Source organism: Monodelphis domestica, chromosome 2 (assembly GCF_027887165.1).
Source record: "Monodelphis domestica isolate mMonDom1 chromosome 2, mMonDom1.pri, whole genome shotgun sequence".
Lineage (NCBI taxonomy): Eukaryota > Metazoa > Chordata > Mammalia > Didelphimorphia > Didelphidae > Monodelphis > Monodelphis domestica.
The window spans coordinates 225,921,991-225,949,812 of NC_077228.1; the positions used below are offsets into that span (position 1 = coordinate 225,921,991).

The following is a 27,822-nucleotide window of genomic DNA, read 5'->3' on the forward strand; positions in this document are numbered from 1 at the left end:
TCAAATACCTTATAACTCAGTCATGCATCCCTAAGTGATCCCTATGTTTTTCAACATTCTCTTCAGAGGGGAATGTATTATTATTCTAAAATGCAATGTTTAGGTTATTTTGAGAGAAATTTTAGGATAAGAAACATGGTACCTCTCAGAATCCAGAAAGTGAACTGTTTGGAAAAAGCACCATGAAGATGCCTGCACAGATCACACACTGTACCAGAAGATCCAGAGTGAACTTTGGGATGTGGTGATTTGAACTGTATAGGGTTGAATGCATTTGCTTTTGTATGTATACTCTTATGCTGAAAGGGACTGCCCCCTAATTGCATTTTTGTCAATGCATCTAACAATCATTGATTTGTTCTTTTTCCCTTTTATCCCCAAATTATTGTAATTTAAAAGTTGATTATGTTAAATGATCAACTGAGGAGACTAGTCTCTCAAAATGATCATCAGGGGGGAATATGTAATTGAAAATCTGTTACACTAAAAACTACATTTCCCAGGAGCCCACCAACTTCTTGTCCATATGTACTTCCTGTAGACAGGGGATAAATTCAGTGGGTGTTCCTGCTCTGGCCTCTTTGGCTTCCTGTCTCAACGGTGGTAAGGAGGAATTTTGAACAGGCTGATTTGCCATGGGCACATGGTTTTTTTATTTGTTGCCTTGTTATTCCTTTACTTCTAATGATCATTTAACAAATCTCTTAAAATATAATACTTTTGTTTGAGATTAATTTTAACTTTTACATGATGATACAGTGTTCTCCCACTCCAGTAGACCATAATCCCTGTCAACACAATTTCAATATCCATAGTTTTTCCTCCTGAATTTTAATTCTGTGAGTCTTGAAATTTCTCAGACTTGTGAATGTTAAAAAAATTCCCCATTGGGGAATTATCCACTGGGACAATTCCCTATTGGGAACATTCCCCATTTGGGCAGTGAGAACTCTACTTAGATCAGAAATGGGAAGACCTCTACTCCACCCGTACTTAAGACTGCTTTAGGGGAGAAAACTCCTTGCTGAACAATGAAAAATACTTACACCCATACTTAAGCCATGCCTATTTTTAGAATTAATACAAAGGGGTGCTAAGTACCTATAAAGGTCAGACAAACTTACATGGGACAAAGAGGTGAGAAACTTACTCAGAGATTCTAACCTACTCAGGTGTGGATTACTAAAAGGATTAGTCTACTCGGGTGTGAATTCAGAATGGGCTGTCCTTTGGAAAACATCTACTGTGATTGGTAGATGGAGGAACTTAGGGGAGGTGACATAGGAGAAAACCCCCTATATAAGAAAAGGACAGACTGTTGAAGTAAAAACAGTCTCTTGAGAGACAGCCTCTAAGGAGGTTGTTGAGAGAAAGACAATCTCTAAGGAGGTCTCTCAAGGGAGGCTGACTCTGGTTGGAACTCCCTCTGGGGAGACTCTGTCCCCCTGAATCCTCGCTTGAACAGATCTTATGGTAAGTGAATAAGGACTGACTGATCTTTTCTTTTAGGGCTTAGCCCTGGGTTGGCCAGGGGTGCCTGGGCCGGCCTATTCTTTTCTCATTTATTTCCTTTTTCTCTCTCTCTCTCTTCCTTTGATTCCTCATTGTATTATTAATTAAATTCTCTATAAAACCCAGTTAACTTGGATATATTTCATAATTGGGAATATTTCCCTGGGGACCACCTTATATTTGATTTGATATAAGACACTGTAGTGAAACATATTTTCTGTGGTCACAATTTACTCACCCACTCTTTTATCTATCACAATTTAAGTCTTCCACCATATTTAATCACTACAGTTTATGGCTCCCACTACTTTTAAATGTCACAATTCCTACTCAGTTTGATTGTATTTTTTCCCAGGCCCACTCAATTTCTCATAATTCTCTCTTCACCCATTCCTCTCTGCCCTCTGTAATCCTCAGTCCTAGTTATAATGCATCCTTAAACTTTTTCTCAAATATTCTTTCTATTTTTCCATTCTAATTAAAACTGGAATGCCCTTGAAGACAAATCTACAAACCCCTCTTTTCCAATCCCACGATTGCCACACATCTTCAAATTATACAATCTATTAACAATCTCTATCCTTGTAACTCTTACTTGCACTAAACCTGCTCTTCATCTTCATCATAAGCTCCTAACCCTTGACCAATCTTTAATCTTCTGATTTCCCACACACATGCTTTACTCCCTACTATACCTTCTCAACTACAAGTTCTGCCACTTGAATGATTCACTAGCCACCACTCTGAAATCTTTTGCTACCCTGTCCAAATTTTCCCTCACCTCCAGCTTACTAATCCTTAACCTTGAGAATTCCCTATAATGTACTCTGTCTTTCTTCTGGCTCTCAGGATGTCAATTATTACTGGATATAGTAATGAAATTACATTAATTTGATCCACTTCAAATTTATATTTCATAACTATATCATTCTTCTGAATGGTTACAAATTTTTCTCCCATTCTCAAATACTTAATAATAGAAGTCAACTACCATAATAAGAAGAATACAACTATCCAATCAGAATTCTTTCCATTTGTTTTATCCATATTTCAAAGATTCTAAATGTTCTATGATCAATTTAACCCTTAAAATAAGGTTTTTTTTTTAAAACTATATTGAGGGAAAAGAAGGATCAAAGAAAAGATAAAACTTTTGAGAGGGCAGATGAAATGATGATAAATGACAATGGGGAAAAGGCAAAGCTGTTCAGCTGTTATTCCATTTTACTTTTCTCTCAGAAGGAAAACAAGCTTTATTCTGGAAATAATAATAAAAAATCATTAAAACAGTTAATAGCAAATATAAATAAGGAGACAGTAAGAGCTCACCTAAATGCCTATGATGAATTCATATGATCTAGCCCAGACTGACTATTCCCTCATATCTTTGCAGATGTGCTTACTAATCTCTACCAATAATATCTGAAAGACCACAGAAAAAGAGAGCTAGCACAGTATTGGAGAAGGGTGAAAAATATCTCTGTTTTACAAGAAAAGAGAAGAACAAAGCCTATAAACTACAAGCCAAGAAATTTGACTCTGATTTATACGTAAATTCTAAAAAAAGATCTTTAAAGATGTATGTAGAAAGGAATTCTTTATTCCTTTTCTCTAATTTAACAGGGGATCTGGAGGTCCTCTTACCCTAGAGATGTGTAGGAATTAACCGGTCCACAGTAACAGGAAATAGGAACCATTAAGACAGGAAGTGAGGTAGATGAAGGTTATAAAAGGGGCCGTGTGTCAATTGGTCAGGCTGTCAGTTGCTGACAGTTAGGGTTGGCAGGTGCGGGAAAATTGGTTGCTGGGAGTGAGTTGGTCATGGGGAGTTAGTTGCTGGTGGTGTGGGTTAGTGATTAGTTGGTGATTGGTGTTAAATTGCTGGAATATAAAGGCGGGTCTGAGCATACTGAGAGGGCTTTTGGCTTTAGCCATAAGAGGGCCTTCTGGATTTTGGATTTTGGTTTGGGCTATTAGGTTTTTTTCCCTAACTTGAACTTTTTGGAAGGTAGCTGGTCTTCTTTGACAGAACTAATTTGGGTTTGATTAAACATTGATTGGGTTGGTTTTGATTAAGCTGGATTGGATTGGAACTTTCTGGAGTGGTTGTTATTAGCGGAAGTTATAGGCAGTTATAGCTAAATATAAGCAGTTTTAGATAGTAATTATAGGCTGTTATAGATAGTTCTAGGATAGCCAGTTAGATAGTAGGAAATTTATTTCTCTACCTCTTTCCTATATTTCCCTCCTTTACTATATTCATTTACTATATTATTTTACTATCTCCATTTTAATTAAACTAAATTATTGTTAAAATGTGCTAGAAGTTTTTGTTTCTCTGTCTTAAAGGGGTAATATCAATTTATAACTGTTATATTCTCATTAAAACTTAAGTTATTAAAAGCTGCTCTTTTATTTTTTTAAACTACTATTTAACCCTTTCATGTATTTGATGAATAAAGAAGCAGTATTTACGAGTCAATGTATTGTCAACAAAAATAAGCATTCTAGACTAACATTATTTCCTATTGTGACAGCATTTAGGGAAGCTAAAAGAGGGAAAATGCTCTGAGTATAGTTTATTTAGGTTTTAGCAAAGATTTTGATGAAAAATCTTATATGATTTTGTGGAAAAGATGAACAATTAGATGGCAATACAATCAGATATATTAAGATCTTATTGAACAGTCAATCTCAAAAGATAGGAGGTCTCTAGTGGAATACTCTGGGTATCTGTGTTTCATCCTATGCTATTTAAGATATTTATTGGTGACTTGGATAAAGGACAGAGAACATACACTCATCAAATTTACAGAAGACAGACAACTGGGAAGAGTAGCTAACAGTATATTGTATAGCTTGGAATTAACAGGACCTTGACAAGGTACAGAATTGGGCTAAACACAATAAGAATTCACTAGGGATAAATATCAAAGTCTTATACATATATATACAAATCAAATTCAGAAGTATAAGATGAAGGAGATATGGCTAGGCAGCAGTTGCTCTGAAAAAGTTCTGAGGATTTTAGAGGACTGCAAAATCAATGACTTAGCAGTGTGTTGTGGCAGCTAAAAAAGCGAATGCCATCTTCAGCTTCAGTAAAAGGTTTAGCTGACAAGAATAGGGAAGTCATAGTTCCTCTATATACTGTCCATTTATTACCTCCTTTGGAGTATTGTGAAGTTTTATGTACACCATAATGTAGAAACTTTGACAAGACTGGTGGTGTCCAAAGAAAGGCAACCAAGACAGACTTTGTGTCCATTTCATATGGGGATTGGTTGAAGGAACTGGGCAAATTTAGCCTACAGAAGAATGAAGTAGGAGAAACATTAAAGCTGTATTTCAACTGTTGGCAACTTAGTGAAAGATTAAACTTGTTCTGTAGGACCCTCGAAAGCAAAACCAGGAACAATAGGTGGAAAAGTGTGAAGTAGCTGACTTAGGCTTTAGTTCAAGGAAAACTTTTTTTTTAATTCAAAGATATTTTCCCAATTACACATAATAATAATTTTCAACATATGTTTTCCAAAATTATAAGATCCAAACTGCCTCCTTCCCTTCTTTCTGAGATGGTAAGCAATTCAATATGGGTTAGACATGTATTACCATGCAAAACACACTTCCATATTGGAACCAAAACCCCAAAATAAAATTTAGATAAACTAATGTGAAAGATAGTATGCTTTGATGTGCATCTGACTGCAAGAGAAAGATTTTAGCAACTGGAACTGTCCAAAACTGGAATAGGCTACCACAAGAGAAGATTTCCCCTTCCTTGGTATTAGACGACCACTTCTCAAGTATTTTATAACAGGAATTCTGAAAGTTTATGGTTTGGACTAATGGCTACTGAAGTCCATTCTATTTCTAAAATTCACTGATTCTTTGATTCTGATTATCACCAAGTTGGCTTAAAGACAGTGCATTTTCTAGTCACAGAAACTCTTAAAGATTTCATTAAGTTTAAGAGAGGATCTGATCTATGTCAGTGAAAAAAGTACTCATTCCAATCAAATCATTTCTTTTAACTATCCAGTTATCACTATTTCCCAACACTTTTTCCTACTCAGAAGAGGAGATATAATCTTCTTCCAAATAAGAATTAACCTCCCTAATTATAATCTTGATCTCATCTTCTCCCAGGTCATCTTATTACAGTAATCCTTTCCTTACACTCACACCATCACTTATCTCTATTGAGATTCACTTATCTCTATCTCTATTATCTCTATTATCCATCTGCTTATAAAAATGATTAAGTAGGACAAAAATCTTTAAGAAGTCTTTTTCAACTCTTCTTCCCATAGAAAAACTCCTCTAAAAGTGTTACTTCTTTAAAGTGTAGGCTACACCTAGTCTACTCTTCATCACTTAATAATCACTCTTTAATTCTTAGCTATCTGGCTTCTGCACCCACCAATCTACTGACATTACTCTCAAAGGTCACTAATCACCTAATCACTAAATCAATTTCAATTCTCATCCTCCTTCACATTCCTCCAACATATGATAAACAAACTCTTTCTCATCACCTTCTAGATACTGTCATCCCTTGGCTTCTTAGAAAAATTCATGGTTCTTCTACCTAAATGCTCCTTCTCCATTAATACTTATCCTGAACAATATAATTATGGTATTCTCTAAAGAAATCATGGTGAAACTAAGGTATGGGTGCCAAAGGTGGCACACAGAACACTCTCAGTGGGCACAAGCACCACCCTTCCTCCCCCAGAATTCGTTACTAGAAAGGCAGAGGGATTCAGGCAGAGCTGTTTGCCTCCCCCTCTCCACCTTGCCTAATATTTTTTACATCACCCGCCTCACTGCCCAGCAGCCAATGAGAGTGCACAGGGGGTCAGATGAGTGGCTCACAGGTGGCAGAGCTGGAGAGGAGCAGAGCATTCAGGTAACTCCCCTCCCCCTCTCTACACTCACTGAGAATATTTCTTACTTCACCCCTCCCTCCACCCAGCAGCCCAATGGGAATGCTTTCTCCCTCCCCTCTGTGGGGTAAGGAGAGAGCACAGTATGCCCAGCACTTGTGGGGAGCACAATGGTCTCTAAAAGTTTCACTATCACTGCTCTAAGGTATTGTCCTTAATCTCCACTCTTCTTCCTATACTTTTGACATTAACTATCACATTTATTTCATTGGTGTCAACTACTGCCTCTATTTACATAACTCTCAAAACTATAATTCACAACCTGAACTCTTCCCAAACTTTAGACTCATGTCTTCACCTGCATAAAAGATATTCCACCTGAATAACCCACCAAAATCTCAAACTTAGGCTTATTATGTTTCCCGAAAAACCTGATTCTCCTTCTGACTTCAACATTTCTATCAATCACACCACCACTCACTCTGTCCTCCATGTTAGAATTTCAATATCTCTGACTCTCCCTCTCCTTCAACTCCCATATAAAATTACTTACAGAGTCTCATTGATTACATCTTTACAAAATCCCTTGTTATCTGCCCTTCCCATCTATTCTATTTCTCATCCAAGAAACTCACTTATACAGCTCCTAGACTTATAACAGCCTTCAAACTAACAAATATTCCCATTTCTACTCTATTTCATCATCCAAACCCAAACAAAACTTAACTTCATTATTCATAGATCTGATCATAATGCTCAAGTTCCTTTAATTTCTCCCTCCTCTCTACTTAATAAAATTCAAATTCAGTCATTCACTGAAATTCCTCCATACTCCTATTCCACCTCCTTTGACCTAACTCATGGTATTCTTCTCCACCAAATACTACACTACTATCAAAGTATTCACAATACCCTTTAATGTTCCTGAAGTGTAGTAGAAAGAGCAATAGATTTAGAATAAGGGAGTCTGGCTTCAAAATATAGCTCTACTATTTGTGTGATCTCCAACAAGTCACTCAAGTTTCTTAGACCTCAGTTTCCTCAATTCTAAATATAATATTTTCTATCAAGTGAAATCCTTTAAGGCTCAAATATATCTCAGATTTATACCTCAAATATAACTTGCTCCCTGAATCTATTCCTTTTCTTGACCCTCAGCTATACAGTTATCATGTACTATTTTGTATTAGTTTTTTTTGTGAAGGTGTCATATTTTCCTACTAGATTGTGATCCTAGTATCTTCTCCAGTACCTAGCATTATATTAATTACAAAAGAGGTACTTTATAAATATTTTTGAATTATCACAATATAACTGTCAAACATCACACGTTTCTGGGGATTCAATTTTGACAATTCATTTATGCTAATAAGTATTTTAAAAATTAATTATATTATTGTTTCCCAAATGTTTAAGATTATTATTTTGTTCCCACTTTAAGTAAAATAATTTACTAAATATCTGTTCAATTTGAGCTCTAAAGCAGTCTAATAAATAGCTTTCAAAAATTCCTACTAGGCTATCAGTTACCTGAGAAAATTCCAATTTTTCAGTTTTACACATCTTTATATCTTCCACAGAATTCTTTGGATATAGGCATGCATTAAATATTTGATTAATGAACAAGTTTACCTTACCTTCTGGACATCAGCATCATGTTTCTGTTGTAATTTAAGCTTCTCCTCATGAAATTTACCTTCCAAAATTTTTGTTTTCATCTCCAACTTCAGAAGGAAAAAATGTAATTGTAAAAATTAGCTTGCTTTGGGACATATAAAATTAAATGTAATTAAACATCACTCTTTCACAAGGAACTTAAACATTTCCTCCTTTTTAATTGGCAAAAAATTTCAAACACAGATTTTTCTTTTAGTTTTAACTAAAATTTAAAGGTCATTTTCCATAAGTAAATTTTGTGCCCAAAATTATTTCAGTTTTACAAAGATACAGACATATTTTCCTTGACCTTTTATGGAATATTTTAACTATGAATATCCCATCTTCATCCTCAACTTTTACATTTGCATGTGTCTTCTGACTGTGTACATGTATTTTTTGAATATGTTATCTATTCTTTGATTGAGACTATCAGAATTGAGGCTGGCCTTTTTACTTTATTAGTATAGGTAACTTCCAGGTAAGGAAGCTCTTTCTATCAACAATTTATGGTCGGGAGAAAATTGGCTAAGGTATTCACAGGTTAAATGATTTGCCTGTGATCCTACTGCCAGTTTGTGTCAGATAACAAACTTGAACCTATGTCTTCTTAGCTCCAAGGCCAGCTCTCTATCCCCTAAGTCACAATTCTTTTCAGAGTGAGGCCTATCAGAGGCTTAGTAAAATAACAATATATTTCATATAAATCTTATAAACATTATTCATATAGGAAAATCTTAAGTATTTAAAAAAATTCTTTCTTAGAATCAATATTAAGTATTGATTCCAAGATAGAAAAATAATAAGAGCTAGGGAATTGGAGTTAACTGACTTACCCAGAATCACATATCTAGGAAGTATCTAAGGCCACATTTGAATCCAAGTCCTTCTAACTGCAGGCCTGGAACTCTACCCACTGAACCTTAAGAACTTCTTTCAAAAACTGTTTGCCCAATACTTGACACTAATATTCTTTTTTTTTTTTAATATATTTTATTTGATCATTTCCAAGCATTATTCGTTAAAGACATAGATCATTTTCTTTTCCTCCCCCCAACCCCCATAGCCGACGCGTAAATCCATTGGGCATTAGATGTTTTCTTGATTTGAACCCATTGCTTTGTTGATAATATTTGCATTAGAGTGTTTATTTAGAGTCTCTCCTTTGTCATGTCCTCTCAACCGCTGTATTCAGGCAGTTGCTTTTCCTCGGTGTTTCCACTCCCATAGTTTATCCTTTGCTTATGAATAGTGTTTTTTTCTCCTGGATCCCTGCAAATTGTTCAGGGACATTACACCACCACTAATGGAGAAGTCCATTACGTTCGATTATACCACAGTGTATTAGTCTCTGTGTACAATGTTCTCCTGGTTCTGCTCCTCTCGCTCTGCATCACTTCCTGGAGGTTGTTCCAGTCTCCATGGAACTCCTCCACTTTATTATTCCTTTTAGCACAATAGTATTCCATCACCAACATATACCACAATTTGCTCAGCCATTCCCCAATTGATGGGCATCCCCTCGCTTTCCAGTTTTTGGCCACCACAAAGAGCGCAGCTATGAATATTTTTGTACAAGTCTTTTTGTCCATTATCTCTTTGGGGTACAGACCCAGCAGTGCTATGGCTGGATCAAAGGGTAGATATTCTTTTGTCGCCCTTTGGGCATAGTTCCAAATTGCCCTCCAGAATGGTTGGATCAGTTCACAACTCAACCAGCAATGAATTAATGTCCCTACTTTGCCACATCCCCTCCAGCATTCATTACTTTCCTTTGCTGTTATGTTAGCCAATCTGCTAGGTGAGAGGTGATACCTCAGAGTTGTTTTGATTTGCATCTCTCTGATTATAAGAGATTTAGAACACTTCTTCATGTGCTTGTTAATAGTTTTGATTTCTTTATCTGAGAACTGCCTATCCATGTCCCTTGCCCATTTATCAATTGGAGAATGGCTTGATTTTTTGTACAATTGATTTAGCTCATTATAAATATGAGTGATTAAACCTTTGTCAGAGGTTTCTATGAAGATTTTTTCCCAATTTGTTGTTTCCCTTCTGATTTTAGTTACATTGGTTTTGTTTGTACAAAAGCTTTTTAGTTTGATGTAGTCAAAATTATTTATTTTACATTTTGTGATTCTTTCTATGTCTTGCTTGGTTTTAAAGCCTTTCCCCTCCCAAAGGTCTGACATGTATACTATTCTGTTGACACTAATATTCTTAAGGATAATGATTTTATTCATCTTATGTTTGCTAAAATGTTTTGTCCCCTTCCAACAGCATAAAATTTCCTTCATAATTAAATGTTTGTTGAAAATAATGAAAATGTATATAAAATGTAAAATATTTTACTAAAAATATTGAGAAAAATGAAATAAATACAAATTGTAGAAATGAATGACCACTTAAAAACCTTATTACATTCACTAAATAATTCTTCTAAGCTATATTCATAATAAAATCCATTTTGTTAGGCCAAATATTGTTGCAAAGCATCTGCTCTATATTCTGTCCAGCTATAAATGTAAAGCAAACTGACACATTTTTAAATAGAGAGCATCTATTTTTTTAAAAGTTTTATATTACAATTACAAAATTCAAGATGAATTAAAAACCACCTGTACAAAATATGCATGTATCATATTAGATGTTAGTGTAATACACACACATGTCATTTATAATTATCTACTTACACTAAAAGAACAGAAGAAGGATACAGCACAGATATTTTATGATGGAAGAAAGATAGGCTAGCACTCTTTCTAGTCCCTATGTAAACATTAAGGAACACTGGCATAGACAAAGGAACCTGAATATTGTTGTCGGTTCTGACCAATGGTAAAGCCTAATGATAGGCAGGACATTGCTAAACAGGAATCCACTGTATAAAGTACAAGGGAAAACAGTCAGGTTCCCAGAGAGATTTAAAAAAAAGGTGAAAGTCAATTTACAGACATATGTGCGAAAGGATATGGTTAGCCAATAAATAGTGAGGGATAAGCAAAAATCAGGCATAGTCAAGTGGGCTGTATCAACATAAATAGAGAATGAGTGGTCCAAATGAGCCAAAGCATTAACACAGGCAGAAATATTGCAAAAGACTATTTTCCATTAGAGATGGGTTGTATGAGGCAATTGGGGACAAAGTAGACAGTGGCACAAACATGCAGCTGACAGGCCATGATCTGGACCAGCAAAGTTCAACCAATAGGTAACTCAAGTTCAGTTGAGAGAGAATTGCCAAGACTGATCCCAGAAAAGCAAATTCCACCAAAAAAATACTTTTTTTCAGCACTTCAAAAGCTGGACAGCAATGTAAATGTATATTCATAAGTAACCTTCGGCATTCATTTCTAGTGATTCTGTGAAGTGATTCTTGCTTATGCCCCCAGCTAGAAAGCATAACTGAAACAATGGGCTGAGTTTTACCTTCCAATCTCTTACTAGAAGCCCCTCTCTCTTTCTCAGTGCTCTCTCAAAACACTGACATGACAAACAAGGGATATCAGGCAACTTAAAGGCAAGATTTGTCTCAGCTATTTATGAATTAAATATTAAAAATTCAGGAAAGGTAGTCTTAGAACAAAAAAATATATAACACAATTAGGTGGAAGTAAGGCAGGAGCAAATTAAAACTTTGATTGGTTCTCTTTTAAAACAAAGGGCAAAAAACAGTTATGTGCCAGACACTGGGCTAAGCCCATTTTATCAATATTATCACATTTGATGCTCTGAACAACTCTTCAAGGTAGGTGCTTCAACCTAATAAAATATTTAATCAATGGATTCAGCATTGATTAATGAAGGACTATTGAGAACAATATGGAAGAGCTTAGCCCATCTCTCCAGGATCATATTCTTATCACTGAACAGTATGGCTCCATCACCAATGAGTGGTTGAGATATACAACAATTAAATATGGAGTCTCATCATACTTACTAATGAATTTTTTGGCTATAGCAATAAATGAAACAAAGAAATACTTTAAAATAGTGTGAAAAGATAAAAGAGGGTGCTAAAATCACTATTTTTACACTATCTAAAAATTTCAACTTTGCTACTAGTAATTTAAGTTTGAAATCTTTGTTCAATGATGAATAAATATATGTACATATGTAAAGAGAATGTAAGTACATGTTTATATATACATATATATGTACTTGTAGAGAAATTTAATTCTATCTGGACATTCTTGCTATGAACAAAAATAAATGAAAGAAGGAAAGTAAATGAAAGCAGACTGATTAATACTCCTTAGAGAAACAAAGATAGGAAATAGGAGAACTGATTTTATCATATGCCCAAAAGAAAAAAGAAACATATTTTCATGAGGTACTAGTTTTGTCATATTAAAGATTCCATGTTAAATATTTGAAAAAATACCACAATGAAAATAACAATATGTTAACCTATAATTATAGATTAAGAAGCTGAAAAAATTTGTAAAGAACTTAAAAACAATTTCCAAATTGTCAAAGCAAAAGCTTCATATAGTGCTTTAAGTTTACATCAATTAGGTAATGCATTGCTGGTGGAGTATTGAATTGAGCCAGCCATTCTGGATGGCAATTTGGAACTATGCCCAAAGGGAGCTAAAAGACTGTCTGCCCTTTGATCCAGCCATACCACTGCTGGGTTTGTACCATAAAGAGATCATAAGGAAAAAGACTTATATCAAAATATTCATAGCTGCACTGTTTGTGGTGGCAAAAAAATTAGAAAATGAGGGGATGCCCTCCAATTGGGGAGTGCCTGAACAAATTATGGTATCTATTGGTGAAGGAATACTATTGTGCTCAAAGGAATAATAAACTGGAAGAATTCCATGTGAACTGGAACGACCTCCATTAACTGATGCAGTGAAAGGAGGAGAGTCAGGAGAACCTTATACACAGAGACTGATACACTGTGGTACAACTGAATGTAATAGACTTCTCTATCAGCAGCAATGCAATGATCCAGGACAATTCTGAGGGAGTTACAAGAAAGAATACTATCCACATTCAGAAGTAGATCTGTGGGAAAAGAAACAGAAGAAAAACAGCTGCTTGATCACAAGGGTCGATGGGGATATGATTGGGGATATAGGCCCAAAATGATCACCCTACTGCAAGTATCAATGGTATAGAAATGTATCATGATCAATGCCATATGTAAGACCCAGAGGATTTGCGCATCGGCTATGTGAGGGGGTTTGGGTAAAGGTAGGGAAAGAATATGAATCTTGTAACCCTGGAAAAATATCCTAAATCAATTAATTCAATAACATTTTTTAAAAAAAGAATACAGAGTAGAGACGAGGAAAGAAGCATAGAGGAATAAGGCAACTTTAAATGACAAGTTGAACTTACTGTAAGAAAATTACATTTGACAAAATTAGACATAATTTTTTATATAATCTTCTTTCTTCTGTCTTATTATTTGGATGAAAATGCCCATTTTATTTGGTTAAGTTCATAATAAAAATATTTTTAAAAGAAGAAATAAAAAATATAGAATTAGAGGCAAATGGCCAACATTCAAAAAAAAAAGATTGTATCAATTAGGGTAATATTTCTATTCTATTTTGTGCAGGTATAGGAAAATAATTTTTCATTTCTACAAATTTTGGAAAACAGACAAGATAAAGTAGTTTTTATACATTCTTAATGTAAGTGGTTATTTCTGGTTTAATATATTAGTATAAAATGCTATAGGACACAATTATTTATCTCTAAAACCCTTTGTTGAGGTAGGTAGGTTGTTTGGTGAACAGAGAGCCAGGCTTGGAGACAGAAAGTCATGGTTTCACTTCTGGCCTCAGATATTTCCTGGCTCTGTGACTCTGGGCAAGTCACTTAATGCCAGTTGCCTATCCCTTACTACCCTTCTACCTTGGATATGATATTCAGAATCGATTCTAAGACAGAAGGCAACAATTTTTTTAAGGCTCCAAGTTAACAGAATATATATGGCATAGAATCTCAAGGATCCTCAAATATGGGAGACCTTAAAAGTTTACAGCCACTAAATAAAGGCTTCAATCTTTGTAGTTAATTTTGAGAACAAAAAGCTTTGGGTTTCTATTAACCAGATACCACTTCTATTATTAAAGGAACTTTTAAACTCTATAAGTCATACACTGTAGTTGATGCCTTAATTTTTTAACTCTAAAAATTTAATCAATTTACACTTTCATACTTGGTGACTTCAAAGCAAAGATGAGAATTGATAAGTATAGTAAGAAATATACTAAAAAGAAGTGGGAAAGAGAAAGCCCAGTGACATATAGTTCAAAGATTCCTTACACTGTTACATCATGATTACTTAAAAAAAAAAAAAGAATCGGCAGGCATAAGGCATAAAAAGTCACAACTACAGGGGGCAGCTGGGTGGCTCAATGGATTGAGAGCCAGGCCTAGAGATGGGAGGTCCTAGGTTCAAATCTAGCCTCAGACACTTCCCAGCTGTGTGACCCTGGGCAAATCACTGACCCCCATTGCCTAGCCCTTACCACTCTTCTGCCTTGGAGCCAATACACAGTATTGACTCCAAGACGGAAGGTAAGGGTTTAAAAAAAAAGTCACAAATACAACCACACACACACACACACACACACACATACACACACACCACCACCAACAGAAAAACATAATGTTTTAAAACACAGGGGAAGAATCTTTATCGATCTGGGAGTTATCACCACCCATATACTGGGCCACCATTGGCAGAACAAAAATAATCATCAGTAAAATATTAAAAGAAAAATAATGAAAAAAGATAAAAATATACATCTGAAAACAACTCAACCTAAACTATATTAACAATTAATAATAAAGATATATAAACAATTACTAAATATAAGTATATATGTATATGTATGACTAATAGCATTTCCCTAATTAACAAACGATCAAAAGATATAAACAAACAATTCTCAAAAGAAAAAATGCAAAGTATTCACAATCACATAAAAAAATGTTCTAAATAAAAAAGGCTAATCAAAAGAACCCTGAAGTTTTACTTCATACCATATACATTGGCAAAAAAAAAAGGCAAACTAATTTGGAAAGCAATTCAGAATTTGGCAAAAAAAAAAATTATAGTCTTTACTCTTTGACTCATAGATTCTATTACTGGGCTTATCTCCAGGGAAGCCATCAGTGGAAAAAAGCCCTAATATATTCCAAAATTAAGAACTGGAGACAAAGTAAAAGCCCATCACCTAGGGAAGGGCTAAACAAACTATGGTACTTAATGTAATGTAATATTATCAAGCTATGAGAAATGATATAATAAATGCAGAGAAGCATGGAAAGATCTGTATGAAAAGATACACAGTGAAGTATGTAGAAACAAGAAAACAACATACAGGGGGCACTGGGTGGCTCAGGGGATTGAGAGCCAGGCCTAGAGACGGGACATCCTAGGTTCAAATTGGCCTCAGCCACTTCCTAGCTGTGTGACCCTGGGCAAGTCACTTGACCCCCCATTGCCTAGCCCTTACCACTCTTCTGCCTTGAACCAATATGCAGTATTGATTCCAAGATGGAGGGTAAGAGTTTTAAAAATTAAAATAAAAAGAAAAGCAAACAACATACACAGTAACTATAACACTGTAAGTAGAAAGAACAAATAAAATACCAAAAAATAGAAAATAAATGTTAAAAATTATAAAAGATCCACTAAGACTCAAATGAAGAGATATGAAAAACAACCCCTTTGTGGAGGTGGAATGTCCACAAAGACACTGCACATGTTTTTGGATTTTTTTCACCTCTCTAAAAATACTATTTGTCATAAAAGATGGCTCTTGGGGTAGCACAGAGAGGAATAGAAGGAACACTTGGGATACTTACGATGACATGAGAAACTTTAAACAACAAAAAAAAAGGAAGATAAGTAACTGATAATACAAAATGACTAAAGGATAGCAAAAATAACTCTTTTGTCTATAAGAAACACATTTTTTAAAAAATAGAAACAAAATTTAAATGTAGGGCTAAAAAAATGTATTATTCAGCAAGTGGATAAAAAAAGCAGAAATTGCATTCATACTATCAGACAAAGCAAAAACAAACATTCAAAATACTAAATGTGATAAACAATGAAACTACATTACACTGAAGGAACCACAGACAACAAACCAATATCATCATTAAAAGTTGGGGTTGAGGTCATACACTGATTAAAGTACTTAGTGAAGCTCATAAATACAAAAATGACAATAAATTAAGCTTTGTCCTAAGACACAATCCATTGGACTAGGGATTGGGGATATATGACTATAATTTCAAACGATTTCACCCACTACCTCTCTGAGCTTCTGTGGGAAAAGCTCTTTATGAACTAAAAAGAATTTAATTTTAGATAGAATCAGATAACGAAGGTTACAAATAGACAGAAATAGAAGATAGAAAATAAAATAAGAGAAATCCTTTTTGGAAAGAGTCACAAAAAATGAAATGCAAAACAACCTAATGAACAGTTGAAAGAGAAGAAAAGAAGAGGGAATCTATTTGACTAAGAAGAAAAAGGCAAAGGGGAGAGCAAAAAGATCCTTGCTAGATAAAAGCAAGAGAGGAAAAAAGAACTAAGAAGAAAACCCCTAAGGCAGTGATGGTGAAAATTTAAGAGATGGAGTGCTGTGCCCTTCCCCCCACCACATGCTGGGTATGCCCCACCCCTGACACCTTACCACACATGTGGGAGGGAGAAAGCCTCCATAGGGCTGCTGGGTAGAGGGGTGGGTGATGTGAAAAAATGTTACAGGCATGGCGGAGATAAATTGATGAGAAAGAGAACAGAAAATTATATCAATAAGACAGCAAATGAGTAATGGGTAATCAAAGCAAAATCATAATAAAAAATAACATAACACATTATCCACAACCATATGCCAACAAAACTGAGAATTCAAAAGAAATTGAAGAATATTTTCAAAATTATAAAATATTATAGAGCTCTTAAATAACTTAATTTCATAAAAGTAAATAAATCTATATGTAAAAGAGTTACCAAAGGAAAATGTTGCTGGTCCGGAAATTCGATAAAATTTTATTTTTTTTAAACCCTTACCTTCCATCTTGGAGTCAATACTGTGTATTGGCTCCAAGGCAGAAGAGCAGTAAGGGCTAGGCAATGGGGGTTAAGTGACTTGCCCAGGGTCACACAGCTGGGAAGTGTCTGAGGCCAAATTTGAACCTAGGACCTTCCATCTCTAGGCCTGGCTCTCAACCACTGAGCTACCCAGCTGCCCCCTTCTATAAAACTTACATAAAAACTTAGAAGAACAGTTAAACCTCAGACTTCACAAATTGTTCTCAAAAATTTGATGGGGAAACCACCTTACCAGAAGAATCCTTTTATGATATATAGTCCTAATACCTAAATCAGGGAAAAATACAATAAAATAAAGAAAATTATCATAGGCCACGGTAGAGGACATAAAGGATTAAACCCTCCTTGTCTTGTTGCCTTCCCCTGTAGCATTCTTGAGTAAGTTCAGGCGAGGTGTACAAACTCAGAGAAGAGCAATTTTGAGATAAGGAGACTGAGGGATTCAAGGTCTTTGCTCCAGATGTCCATATGTTTAAAGCTAGAAGAAAATACTGAGTTCCCAGAATCCGAGGAAGATAACATTTCCCAGAATCCATTTTGCTATTGTTTAGTTCCCATGGCTCAGAATTATATCTTAACTCTTGGGACTGTTGAGTAGAGAGTAGTGTGTGGATTAAATCACAAAGTGCAGAAATTCCAGGTATGAGTGCTTTCTTGCCCATTCTCTGTAATCTTGCCCTCATTCCTTCCTGAGGAACTCTCATTATAACACTCCCCCATAATAGGCCACTATTATTAATAAACTTTGACTTTAAAATTTTAAGCAAAACCTTGCATACTACAACAATTTATCCATGAAACTATTCATTTTGACCAAGTAGGATTTTACCAGGGATATAAGAATGGCTCAATATTGGAAAGGAGGAGAGAATCTAGATAATTAATCATAAAAAAACAAAACTCCATTCTAAACTATATTATAAAGCAGTAATTATCAAAGCTGTCTGGTGCTAGCTAAAAAATAGAAAAGTAGATCAGAAGAACAGAACAGTCATACAACAAACCATGGTAAAAGTTCATAGTAATCTTGTATTTGACAAAAATATAGGTGCAAACTTTGGGGATAAGAATTCACTACTCGGTAAAAATTTCTAGGAAATCAGAAAGCAGTTTTTTTTAAATGTTTGCTTTTATTTTATTTTTTTCCCCATTTGAATTAGTTAATCACATTCTTTCCCTCCCTCCCCTTAACCCACCCTTCCCTCAGCCAATTCGCAATTTCATTGGGTATTACTTGTGTCCTTCATCAGAACCTATTTCTATGTTGTTGGTGTTTGCATTAGGATGTTCATTTAGAGATTACATCCCCAACCATATCCCTTCCATCCCTGTATTCAAGCAGTTGTTTTTCTTAGGTGTTTCAACTCCCACAGTTTCCTCTGAATGTAGATAGTGGATTTTCTCATAGATTTCTCCATGTTGTTCAGGATCACTGCATTGCCACTAATGGAGAAGTCCATTACATTTGATTGTGCCACAGTGTATCAGTCTCTGTGTACAATGTTTTCCTGGTTCTGCTCCTCTCACTCTGCATCAATTCCTGGAGATTGTTCCTCTTCCCATGGAATTCTTCCATTTCATTACTCCTTTGAGCACAATAGTATTCCATCACCAACAGATACCACAATTTGTTCAGTCATTCCCCAATTGAAGGGCATCCCCTCATTTTCCAAATTTTGCCACCATAAAGACAGCAGCTATAAATATTTTTCTACATGTCTTTTCCCTTATTATCTCTTTGGGGTACAAATCCAGCAGTGCTATAGCTGGATCAATGGGCAAACAGTCTTTTAGCATCCTTTGGGCATAGTTCCAAATTGCCCTCCAGAATGGTTGGATCAATTCACAACTCCACCAACAATACACTAATTTCCCAACTTTGCCACATCCCCTCCAACATTCATTACTTTACATTGCTGTCATGTTAGCCAATCTGCTAGATGTGAGGTGATACCTCAGAGTTGTTTTGATTTGCATTCCTCTGATTATAAGAGATTTAGAACACTTTTTCATGTGCTTATTGATCGTTTTGATTTCTTTAACTGAAAATTGCCTATTCGTGTCCCTTACCCATATATCAATTGGAGAATGGCTTGATTTTTTGTACATTTGGTTTAGCTCTTTATAAGTTTGAGTAATTAGACCTTTGTCAGAGGTTTTTGTAATGAAGATTGTTTCCCAATTTGTTGCTTCACTTCTAATTTTGGATGCATTAGTTTTGTGTGTACAAAAACTTTTTAATTTGATGTAATCAAAGTTATTGATTTTACATTTTGTGATTTTTTCCTAGCTCTTGCTTGGTTTTAAAACCTTTTCTTTCCCAAAGATCTGACAAGTATACTATTCTCTGTTCAGTAATTTGCTTATAGTTTCCTTCTTTATATTCAGGTCATTCACCCATTCTGAGTGAATCTTGGTGTAGGATGTGAGATGTTGATCCAAACCTAATCTCTCCCATACTGTCTTCCAATTTTCCTAGCACTTTTCATCAAATAGTGGGTTTTGGTCCCAAAAGCTGGGATCTTTGGGTTTATCATAGACTGTTTTGCTGAGGTCATTTACCCCAAGTCTATTCCACTGATCATCCCTTCTGTCTCTTAGTCAGTACCATATTGTTTTGATGACTACTGCTTTACAGTATAGTTTGAGATCTGAGATTTTAAGTCCTCCTTCCTTTACATTTTTTTTTTCATGATTTCCCTGGATATCCTTGATCTTTTGTTCTTCCAAATGAACTTTGTTATGTTTTTTTTCTAATTCAGTAAAAAAAAAATTTTGGTCATTCAATGGGTATGGCACTAAATAAGTAAATGAATTTGGGTAGGATTGTCATTTTTATTATGTTAGCTCATCCTACCCATGAGCAATCAATGTTTTTCCAATTGTTTAGATCTAGTTTTAATTGTGTGGAGAGTGTTTTGTAGTTGTGTTCATATATTTCCTGTGTTTGTCTTAGCATATAGATTCCTAAGTATTTTATATTGTCTAGGGTGATTTTAAATGGAATTTTTCTTTCTAATTATTGCTGCTGAGATGGGTTGGAGATATATAGAAATGCTGATTATTTCAACTAGCTTTTTGGTTGATTCTCTAGGACTCTTTATGTAGACTATCATATCATCCGCAAAGAGTGATAGCTTGGTCTCCTCATTGCCTATTTTAATACCTTCAATTTCTTTTTCTTCTCTAATCACTTTGGCTAGTGTTTCTAGTACAATGTTAAATAATAGAGGTGATAATGGGCATCCTTGTTTCACTCCTGATCTTATTGGGAAGGCTTCTAGTTTATCCCCATTGATTTTGAATTGCAAATCAGATATGGGAGGGCATTGGGTGTAAACCTTAAAATTTCTTAGACTTATGAATGTTGGAAATTTCACCATTGGGAAATTTCATACTTGGAAAAAATTTCCTACTAATAGTAAGAACTCTATTGGAATGTGAAACCCCGTGGCATGGGAGGATCCTTATCCTCCCTACTTAAGATTACTTTAGGACAGAAACCTTTTGCTAAACAAATGAAAGGGTTTTGACCTATGCTTAAGCATAGAACAGGAAGTCATGATTGATTTTAGAATTGATACAATAGAGATACTTGGAATGACAGAACCAGGTCTTGGAACTTACAATCTCCACCTTACTCAGTCTAACAGGATTTAGGAAGGGCTGCAGCAAAGATCAAGATTTAATTATTTGAGAATATGACCTTCAACAGACATGTGCAAAGCCACAGACTTCTGGGAGGTCCTGGGTTAAACTAGAGCCACCATTGGCACAGGGGAGACATTGACAGTGATTGGGAGATGTGAGAACTGAGGGGAGGGAACTTAGATGGTTTCCTTAAAGATAGCGGGGTCTGAGGACAGAGGGAGGAGAGTTTTCTGCTGAGAGGAGAGTTTTTTGCTCTGAGCGAGGTGGCTCTGAAGGAGGACTGAGGAGGTTGCTCTGTTGGAGGACCAGAAGAGAAGGCTGGCTCTGAAGGAGGAGAATTCTCTGGAAACATTTCTTGAAAGGAGGTCTCTTGAAGGTGGAGCCTGAGGTTGGCATGAGAAGCCTTACCTAGAGAGATCTTGGGTGAGTGATAAAACCAACTGACTAATTTATTCATTCTTATTCCTTTCTTACTTTCTCTCTTTTTCTATTGATTAATCAGTGTATTATAAATTAAATTTCTCTATAAAACCCAGTTGGCTTGGGCATATTCATAAATTGGGAATATATTCCCTGGCAACCATCTTATATTTATGTAAAACCAAGACACAGTAGAAAACATATTTCAGTGGTCATAATTGATATATATATATTTCCCTTGCTCCCAAACATTTTAATTATCACATAGGTGGAGTGGAGGGAAAGAACATGAGTCTTGTAACCATTGGGAAATATTCTAAATCATCTAATTAAATAAATATTTCAAAAATATTTAAGAAAAGGAAATATTGCAAAAAAATGTGAAAAAGCAAACATAGTAAATACTTCCTTTACTGACCACAGTGCAATAAAAATAGCAGTTAGTTCAGACAACACAAACAAAAGACACCAAACCAAATGGAGATTTAACAATGAAATCCTAAACAATAAGTAACTGGAAGAATAAGCCCAATAATTGTGAAAGAAAATTATAATGATGAAATCACATATCAAAATTTTTAGAATAAAAGTATAGTTGTCATGAAGGATAAAACTATAAAGTATAAAGCTATAAACCATTTTAGAAAACAATTTGAAACTATACCCAAAAAGTCACCAAACTGAGTCATTGTTAAGCTTGTTCCTCAAAAAGGGGGGAAAAAAAAGAAGGTAAAGACTTTTTTTTCCCGACATCTTAATGAAATAGTTATATTATCAAATTGTTAAAAATTATAAAGGGGACCATTCAATCACAGAAATCTGGAGTGCTTATCTCAACTGACATAGAGTAAACAGAACCAAAAAACAATTTGTAAAATGACATTTCAAAAGTGTAAAAAAAAAAAATCTATGAGAGTCTTAACTTCTGCAACTGATTTACCACCTCTTTGCCAAGAGTTGAGAGAAGCATGATTCATCCTTTGTCTTTTGGAGTCATGATTGGCCATTGTTATTTCTTTAGAATATCTCATAATAATATGCTTCTGTCAAATGTAACTTGACAAATGAAGTTCAAAATGTAATTTTCATTTTTAAAGTTAATGTTCATTATAAAAAAAAATCCATGAAAATTCACATATTTTCTAAAGACCTTTCCTCAATCCTCATCCTTCTTGACCTCTCTATAGTATCTGACTCAATACATTGTTCTTATCTCCTTGGATATTGTACTCTTCCCCTGGACATTCATGACCCTATTCACCTGGTCAATCAACTGACATTTATTAAGGGCCTACCATGTGCCAGATACTATGTTAAGCAGTGCAGATACAAAGAACAGCAAAGATAGTTCCTGCTCTTAAGGAGCTCATAGTCTAATGGAGGAGAAAATACACAAACAGTATGCAAGAAAGATCTATATAGGATAAATTATAAATAATATCAAGGGGAAGGCACTAAAATGACAGAAGACGGGGAAAAGTTTCCTGCAGAAGGCAGGACTTAACTAAAATTTGGAAGAAGTTCTGGTTTTGAACCTTGAAAGAAATTTGGTTCTCCTCCTGCCTCTTCCTATTCTTTTTTGCTGGATAACCATCCCTGTCCCATCATCTTTGCCAATCTCATCATTTGGAGATCTCTTCTCTTATTTTTCCTAGAGATCTCATCTATTCCCATGGGTTCAATTATCACCTCTATGTAGATTACTCCCAAATCTATAAATCCAAAGTTCTAGTCCTGGCAAAAATCTCCACCCAGATATCTCAAAAGTACCTAAAAACAAACTCATTATTTTAACTGAAAAACTTAACTCGCCAGAAGCAATGAAGTAATATCAAAAGTTTTTTCACACCAAGTTTCTCTGTTAAAGGCCTCATCTCTCAAAAATAGAAGGAAATGAGTCAAATTTATAAAAATATGAGCCATCCCCAACTGATAAATTATCAAACGATGTGAACAAAGCAGCTTTCAAACGAAGAAATAAAACAGTCAATTAAAAAAATTCTAAAACTATTGATTACAGAAGGGCAAATAAAAACTCTGAGGTACCACCTCACACCCATTGGAAATGACTGGAAGGTGATGAAAAAAAATAGGTACACTAATAAACTACTGGTGGAGTTGTGAACTTGTCCAACTACTCTGAGAACAATTTGGAACTAGGCCCAAAAGAATATAAAGTTGTGCATCCCTTTGATCCTGCAATACTACTACCAGGTCAATATCCCAAAGAGATCAAAGAAAAAGGAAAAGAATCTGTAAGTACAAAAACTATAGCACTTCTCTTTGTGGTGGCAAAGAATCTGATATTGAGGGGATAGTCATCAATTGGGGAATGGTTGGATAAGTTGTATATGATTGTGGGATATCATTGAGCTATAAGAAATTATGAGGAAGGGAGCTTTGGTAAAACCATGACAAGACCTATATGAACCAATGCAAAATTATGTTAGAAGAACTGGGAGATTATTGTACATAGAAACAGCAATGTTGTAATGAACGATTGTTAAAGTTGCTGGTCAATACAAGGATTTAAGACAATTAAAATGGCCTCATAATAAAAAATATGGTATACCCCATATAGGGAGAAAGGCTGAACTATGAGTGCAAACTGAAGTATAATTTTATTGCCTTTTAATTTTTTTTTTCATTTTTGTGATATGGTTATTATGGAAATATGCTTTGCATGATTTCACATATCTAACTGATATCATTTTGCTAGCCTTCTCAGTAGGTAGGGAGTAGTGTGTGGGAGGAAGAGAATTTGGAACTCAATTTAAAAAGAAAAGAATGCTTAAAAAATAAATTATAAATTATTTTTAAAAAGAAAACAAAAACTTCCCTCCTTTTACTAACTTCATAATTTCTCTCAAGAACATCCTTTTAAATCCTTAGGTTCTTACCCAGGTTCTCACTCTCAAATCAATCCTTGATTCAACTCTCCCTCACATTTAACCAGTTCCCAGATCTTATCAATTCTATTACTCTAATATCTCTTCACATGTGTCCCCTTCCCTCCACTCATGGCTAACTCTAAGCCTTTCCTACAAGTTTTGTCTCTAACACTGCCAAGTTGTTACTCCTAAAGGTACAGTCTACTAATCATGTCACTCTACTACTCCAGGGGTTTCAGAAGCTTACTACTACTTCAAGAAATAAATGCAAATCCCGCTGTTTATAACATGTATATATGTTATAAATAAAAAATAAAATCTTTTTCAAAAAGATTTTGAAACTTTTAAAGATATATAATAAACTAAAAGAAATCCATTATTCTCTGCTTACCAACCTTCAGCTTACCCCCAAAATGGTCTCTCCCTTTTCTTCTACCTCTTATAAGTCATTATTTCCCTTCAGATCTCAGTTCTGGTACCACAATCCTGGAGGACATCAATCTTAGAAACCCCAGTTGTTAGCACTTTACCCTCCCCACCCAGAAAAAGCTAATTTTTTATTTTATTTGTATATATTTTGCATTTCATTATCTTTATACATGTTGCTACTCACCCTAGCAGAATGCAAGCTCCTCGAGGGCAGGAACTGTTTCATGTTTGTCTTTGTATCCCCAATGCTTAATACAATGTCTAGCCCTCAGTAGGCACTTAATAAATGCTTCTCTAATTGAATCTGTTAGTATTAGTCAAAAAAAGGATTTCAGCTACATGAAATTTATCAAAAATAGATCTTATATACATTGTTAATCTATATATACTTTCAAAAATTTGAAATGATTGAGAAAAAGTTATTTAGTACATTTCATAAGTAAAAAGACATAATTACACAAAAGTATTATTTTAGCTAGGGCATTTTTCAAAATCCAATATTAAGATACAGTGTGAGCTCATGTTTATTTGCAAATGTATCACTGATGCCACAGAAAGGGTCATATTTTTCAATATATACTTCCAAAAAATGTAAGGTTGTAAGTGGAAAAAAGCCACACATTTAAAAATGAGTCTAATGCAGTAGAACACTTTTAAATGGTTTTCTGTTTTTAAAATACATTTACATGGGCAGAACTGTGTTGTTTAATCCTGTATTAATATGTTATCATAAACATCAAAAGCCAAAGTGTCCTCTTAATTATTCTAGGTGATATAGTCTTTCCAATGAAAAACTAAACACCAGGGAAAATTAAAAGAAAAAAATTATAAGGAATGTAATAGGAGGCAGTTAATAACGAACCCCCCCCCCAAAAAAAAGCTACAAAAATTTAAAAACCTCAGTTTAAAGAAGGAGGATCAGAATACAAGTAATGTTATATCTAAATTAGCTCCTTATTTCATTTGTAAATTCTTCAATAGTATTTTTAATTCTAAAACAGCAGCAGGTAAAAATATTATCAATCTATAACTTATAGCAACTGAATAATAAGTAGATGGAGTTTTACTAAAGTAAGAATGAATATAGTTTACACAATGGAAAAATTAATATCCTCTCCATTATAAAAAAAATGAACTTGTTCTGAAAAGGCTTAAAATAGTCTCCAATAGTAAGATGTAATTTTCTTTTGTAGATATTTAACTTTCATTTACAAATAGGATGTTAAGGAAGCCACATCTTTTTTTTTTAAACCCTTACTTTCCAACTTAGAATCAATATTGTGTATTGGTACCAAGGCAGAAGAAGAGTAAGGACTAGGCAATGGGAGTGGGGAAAGAAAGGGGTGATGTGACTTGCTCAGGGTCACACAGAGAGGAAGTGTCTGAGGCCACATTTGAACCTAGGACCTCTCATTTCTAGGCCTGGCTCTCAATCCACTGAGCCACCCAGCTGCCCCCAGAAGCTACATCTTCTTTAAAAGTACAAACTTCTAAATGTGAAATTAGAAAATCCTTAAGAGCCCCTTAATAAAAGGAAAAGAAATAAAATTTAATTTCATACAAAAAAACCCTTTCCATAGCAAATCCCAAAATTCTGCATCTTACAATATTTAATTTTTTTATTTTGATTTAAAAATGAAAGCCAAGTTTATCCTACTAATTTCTTAATCCTCAGAAATGGAGTTCTAAAATGTATCTTAGCAATAACATTTTGAGAAACCCATAGTGTTTTGAATCTTGGCAATGTGGCTTCCATTATTATTCAATATGAATGACTCTCTCCAAAGTGATCAATGATCTCTTAAATATTTTCTGATCTCAGTCCTCTTCCTTCTCAATCTCTCTGCAGCTGTGATACTCTTCTTTATGGGTTTTTATGATACTCTTTCCTGACACATGTAAGATCACTCTTTTTTAAGCTAATTCATCATTCAATGCGATGTCCACTGTTTATTCTGTACGGCTTTTTTCCAGAACCTTAAACTCTTTCTCTATATACTCTCTCATTTAGTGATTTTATAAGCTTCAATTAGTCTGATTATCAAATCTCTTCAGATGACTCCTAGGTCTTTGTTTTAACCCAAGTTTCTCACTGAGCTGAAGTCCTACATCAGAAAAGCAAATTAACATAATTGAGCACCGAACCCAGAATAGGGAAGACCTGGGTTCAAATTCTGACTCTGACATTGACTGCTGATGTGAACCTGGGAAAATCCCTTAGCTTCTCTGAACCTAAGTTTCTTTACCTATAAAAGGTTGAACTCTGATATTAAAGTAAGTTCTAAAATCTATGATTCTCTGACCCCATGGATACTCTATGTGTTTATTTTTCACCAACTATCTCCTGGACAATTCAAAATGGTTGTCTAGGAGACATCTAAAACCCAATCTGTCTAAAAAAGAACTCAGTATCTCTTATTCATCTCCCAAAACATGCTTCTGTTGAGGGCACTGCCATCCTGTCAGTTATCTATCTGGTATGTCTTCATTCTCCCTTACCCCACATAGACAATCAGTTGCCAAATCTATTATTTCCATATCCACAAAGGTTTCACTTCAGACTCCCACCTCTTTTCTCTATGCATATGGGCCACCACCTTAGTTCAGGCCCTCATAAGCTCACCTGAACCCCTACACTATCCTAATATTTGGCCTTCCTGGCTCACATCTCTTCCCACTCCAATCTATCTTCCATGAAAGGTACCCAATCTCCCTACCTGCTTCTTCCTCCCTCAAAAAAACTCTAGAAATTCCCTACGACCAAAGAGAAATTTGTTTGGCATTTACAAATCTCCACAAAATGGTCCCTTCCTGCCTTTCTTGTCTATAGTACAAGATTCTCCATGTGCTCTGCAGTCTAATCATACTGGCCTCCTTGCTGTTACCCACACATAACACCATAATTCCTGACTTTGTACTAGTTCTCCCCCATTCCTGAAGAGGTGTTCCCTCTGTTACTTCTGCCTCCTAGAATCCCTGGTTTCTTTCTAGACTTAGCTCAAGCACCATATTCCACAGGAAGCCTATCCTGAACCTCCAACTCCTGTGCTTTCCTCACAACTATGTGCTATTTTATATAGCTACACAGATAGATATTTATATATGAATATAGATATACATATAAACATATGTATATAGATATACATATACATATAAACATATGTATATACTTAAAACTTCAAAGCAGACCAAGACTTTTGGAACACTCTACACATATGTTGTCTCCATCATTAGAATATATTTCAGGACAGGGAATGTTTCACTTTCTTCTTTG

The 27,822-nt window shown here is 34.9% G+C and overlaps 1 protein-coding gene across 7 annotated transcripts in view; it reads right to left on the reverse strand.

Moving 5' to 3' along the window:
* Positions 1-27,822, reverse strand: part of CEP112 (centrosomal protein 112) — a 595,424-nt gene that overhangs the window by 479,483 nt on the left and 88,119 nt on the right. For all 7 annotated transcript variants that reach the window (XM_056817269.1, XM_056817267.1, XM_007482762.3 and 4 more), the window contains exon 9: positions 8,039-8,125. In XM_056817269.1, coding sequence (XP_056673247.1) covers positions 8,039-8,125 — 87 coding nt within the window. The remainder of the gene's footprint in view (positions 1-8,038; positions 8,126-27,822) is intronic.